General features: G+C 56.3%; 1 protein-coding gene across 1 annotated transcript; it reads left to right on the top strand.

The window, feature by feature from the left end:
* Positions 1-7: 7 nt before the first annotated feature.
* On the top strand, positions 8-2197 carry TLNRD1 (talin rod domain containing 1). The gene has a single exon (XM_021680600.2). The coding sequence runs from the start codon at positions 448-450 to the stop codon at positions 1534-1536; it is 1089 nt and encodes a 362-aa protein (XP_021536275.1). The 5' UTR covers positions 8-447; the 3' UTR covers positions 1537-2197.
* The last annotated feature ends 1641 nt before the right edge of the window (positions 2198-3838 follow it).

The raw sequence follows: 3838 nt of genomic DNA, 5'->3' as shown, positions 1-3838 counted from the left end.
AGGAAGGAAGGAAGGACAACTCCCAGCTTCCCCCTCCCGCCCTCCCGCTCCGGCGGCCGGGCCGGGCCATGCCCAGGAAGGCGGCGGCGGCGACGGCGGCCCAGCAGAAGGGACTTTCCTGGCAGCCCGGCGGCGAGGAGCGCGCTGCGTGAGTTTGCTCTGCGCGGTTCATGGTTCCTGCAAGCCGTCCAGGAGGCCGAACGCTGCAGCCCCTCCCCGCGCCCCGAAGAGCCTCCTGCGTCCTCTGGCCCCCGGGCCCGCCCCGCGCCGCCCGGGCTCCGGCCGCCGCAGCCCAGTGCCCTCTGCCCGGCGCGGTGGATGGCATGATGGTGCGGGGAAGGCACCGCGGCCCTGGCCAGCTGAGTCGCGACGGCCGCGGGGGCGGGGGCAGTGGCAGCGGCGGCGGTAGCGGGCTCCCCAGCGGCATGCCAGTGCCCCCCGGGCGCGATGGCTAGCGGCAGCGCTGGGAAGCCCACTGGCGAGGCGGCTTCTCCGGCTCCTGCGAGCGCCGTCGGGGGGGCCTGCTCGCAGCCGCGGAAGAGGCTGGTGTCCGTCTGCGACCACTGCAAGGGCAAGATGCAGCTGGTGGCCGACCTGCTGCTGCTGTCGAGCGAGGCGCGGCCCGTGCTCTTCGAGGGCCCCGCCTCCTCCTGTGCTGGCGCCGAGTCCTTCGAGCAGTGCCGGGACACGATCATCGCGCGCACCAAGGGGCTCTCCATCCTCACCCACGACGTGCAGAGCCAGCTCAACATGGGCCGCTTCGGGGAGGCGGGGGACAGCCTGGTGGAGCTGGGCGACCTGGTGGTGTCGCTGACCGAGTGCTCCGCCCACGCGGCCTACCTGGCGGCCGTGGCCACGCCGGGCGCGCAGCCCGCGCAGCCGGGCCTGGTGGACCGCTACCGAGTGACGCGCTGCCGCCACGAGGTGGAGCAGGGCTGCGCCGTGCTGCGCGCCACCCCGCTGGCCGACATGACGCCGCAGCTGCTGCTGGAGGTGTCGCAGGGCCTGTCGCGCAACCTCAAGTTCCTGACGGACGCGTGCGCCCTGGCCAGCGACAAGTCCCGGGACCGCTTCTCCCGCGAGCAGTTCAAGCTGGGCGTCAAGTGCATGAGCACGAGCGCGTCGGCGCTGCTGGCCTGCGTGCGCGAGGTGAAGGCGGCGCCCAGCGAGCTGGCCCGCAGCCGCTGCGTGCTCTTCAGCGGGCCGCTGGTGCAGGCCGTGAGCGCCCTGGTGGGCTTTGCCACCGAGCCGCAGTTCCTGGGTCGCGCGGCGGCCGTGAGCGCCGAGGGCAAGGCGGTGCAGACCGCCATCCTGGGCGGCGCCATGAGCGTGGTGTCGGCCTGCGTGCTCCTGACCCAGTGCCTCAGGGATCTGGCGCAGCACCCCGACGGGGGCGCCAAGATGTCGGACCACAGGGAGAGGCTGAGGAACTCGGCCTGCGCCGTGTCTGAAGGCTGCACCCTGCTATCTCAGGCTTTACGGGAGAGGTCTTCGCCCAGGACTTTACCGCCAGTGAATTCCAATTCTGTGAATTAGCACCCGCCCCGCGCCCCTTCTTTCTTCCCCCCCAGACTAGAGGAAGATACTTATTCTTCGCCCCTCTCCATTTATACCAAAGAAATCCCAGGGGAAGCCCCCCCCCCCCGCCCCGCTCCCATGTCAGACGCTCCAGAGGAACCTTCCAGAGAGCGGGGCCATGCGCTCCCACGACACCCGCGCGCACGGTGGTGGGGGGGGCGGGGGGGGCAATGCCAATCTACGCACACCCAGCAGGGACCCGGAGGTGGCGCGCCCCCACCGCGCCCCAGCACCTCTTCTGGAGTTCCTCCACTAAATTTTCTTATCAATTGGGCAGGAACGAGGTCATGGGTTCGTTTCTTTTTTGGTCTTTTCGTTTTTGTTTTTTCCTAATTAAAAGAAAGGTTACCTCAGTTTCACTCCTTAGACATGGATGTAGCTACCTTTTTTGTATGTTGTTATTTTTTTAAGCAATCGTGTTGGATTAGGCGTATACTTGGTGTGGAAAGAGTATGACTTTGCCATGTGATTTGCAAATGGGGGGAAAAGCTACTGTGAGTGTGTGTTTTATTTTTTAATTTACACTATAGAGTGGTTCCCCCCCTGCCCTCCCCCCCCATGTCAAGTTTTTACCTTGCATGTACTGGAGTATTTATTTCATCTATTAAAATGTTATGTTTCTCAGATGGCCTTTTGCAATTATTGTTGATTTTCAATAATTGTAATAACGTTGCATGCCTGCATGTCGTCTCTGGAAGGGCACCCTGGAAAGGGTAGCAGTGCCTCCCCGCCTTAGCCCTGTCTCCCTTTTTCCTCGAGGGTGACCTCTTTGAGCAGCCTAGAATTCGAGAACACTGTTCTCGCAGAGCCAGGTGCCCCGGGAATGATCGCAGTATGCATGGTGCTGGCGCTGGGCTGGCACGTGTGGGGTTTTGTCTTGCCTCTGGTTTCTCCTGCAAAGTACTTCAGCCCCCTCTGTGTCTGCACCTCTGTCTGTCCTGATGGACAGTGGTTCAGGCTGACCGAGGTCTGATTTGTATTCTGCCTATCTCAGATTCAGGCTCTTCCTAATTCTGCGTGGTACCCCACCCTTCCCGGGTCAGAGATCTGTTTGCTGGAGCTGAAAAGTGCGTTCTAGCAAGGACTTTCAGGAGACTTTGTGGCCTCTTTTATGTGGGCGGGTCTGTTCACACAAGACCCAGTCACTCCTGATTGTAGGACAAAGCTCGCAGGATCCTAGACTGTTTAACAGAGGGAGAGCTATTCTGGAAAGTGTTAAGAACTTTTAGAGCTATAACATAGCTGCTGGCAAAGGGCTGATTTTTGTGACCTTGATCTAAGATCTGCCCTGGTTGATCTTATGTTGGAAGAAGGCTTCGTTAACTGAGGTTTGGAGTTATTTTAAGGGAGTTTGTCCTTTCTGCAGACATTTTAAGAAAAAAAATTGGGGAGGGAGGGGTGTGTAGTTTTGCTGAACCTTGTTAAGTTTTGGACCTTTTCCCACTGAAAGTATAACATTCTCAGTGCTTGCCCTGGGAAAGCCACATGGGTAAAAACTCCTACGTGCTTTAAATTTGCTCAGTTTACATTTTTCTTCAGATTTGTTGTGCCTAAACCTTTGTAGTTCCCAAGGATCTGAGAAGAAAGCATTTTTCACTGTAATATGTTAGAAAGTCCTATTGACTGTTTTACTTGAATAGCTGTATTTATTACAAGAACATATTCAACACGGAAAGCATCTTTAAACCTGTGTTGGGTAAGAGTAGGATCCGGGAGCTGCTCTGAATTCGATGTTTGGGAAAGTCTTAAAGTGGTAGTGTACCTACATTTCTTAGAAACAGTCAAGGGAGCTGTTGTTTCTCTCTTAGGCCGGGTAGATTTGAACTGTTAAAGTCTTTAAAAAGTGACAATGACCTTGAGAATGTTTCTTCCTCTACCCCCTGCCCTTTGTGTCTGGGTGGGTCAGGTTTGGGAACTATTTGCGGGGAGGAAACTGAACCCACGTGCCAATGACAATCCTGCTTGCATGTTAGGACTTTTACTTACTTTTATTTATTGGATATACATAAGTAATTATAGAGTTTCTAATTATGTGGTTCATTTAGCCTATGCAGATCACAAAGAGTAAACTGAAAGGAACAAAGTAAAACAAAATTAGGGCCAGAAATCTGTAAACTTGGTGTTTGATTAAGACGAAAATGATTGCCAGTTGTTCCTTGGACTCATTCCTTTTGCAGAAGCAATTTTCAGGACAGTGTATGCCCAAAAAAAAAAAAATTGCTTTCCCTATCTACTTGGATGAAGTTAACTAGCTTGCCAC

This window comes from Neomonachus schauinslandi, chromosome 9 (assembly GCF_002201575.2).
Source record: "Neomonachus schauinslandi chromosome 9, ASM220157v2, whole genome shotgun sequence".
NCBI classification, from domain to species: Eukaryota; Metazoa; Chordata; class Mammalia; order Carnivora; family Phocidae; genus Neomonachus; species Neomonachus schauinslandi.
The sequence above is the reverse complement of the archived record's forward strand: the minus strand, read 5'-3'. Positions and strand labels throughout refer to the sequence as shown.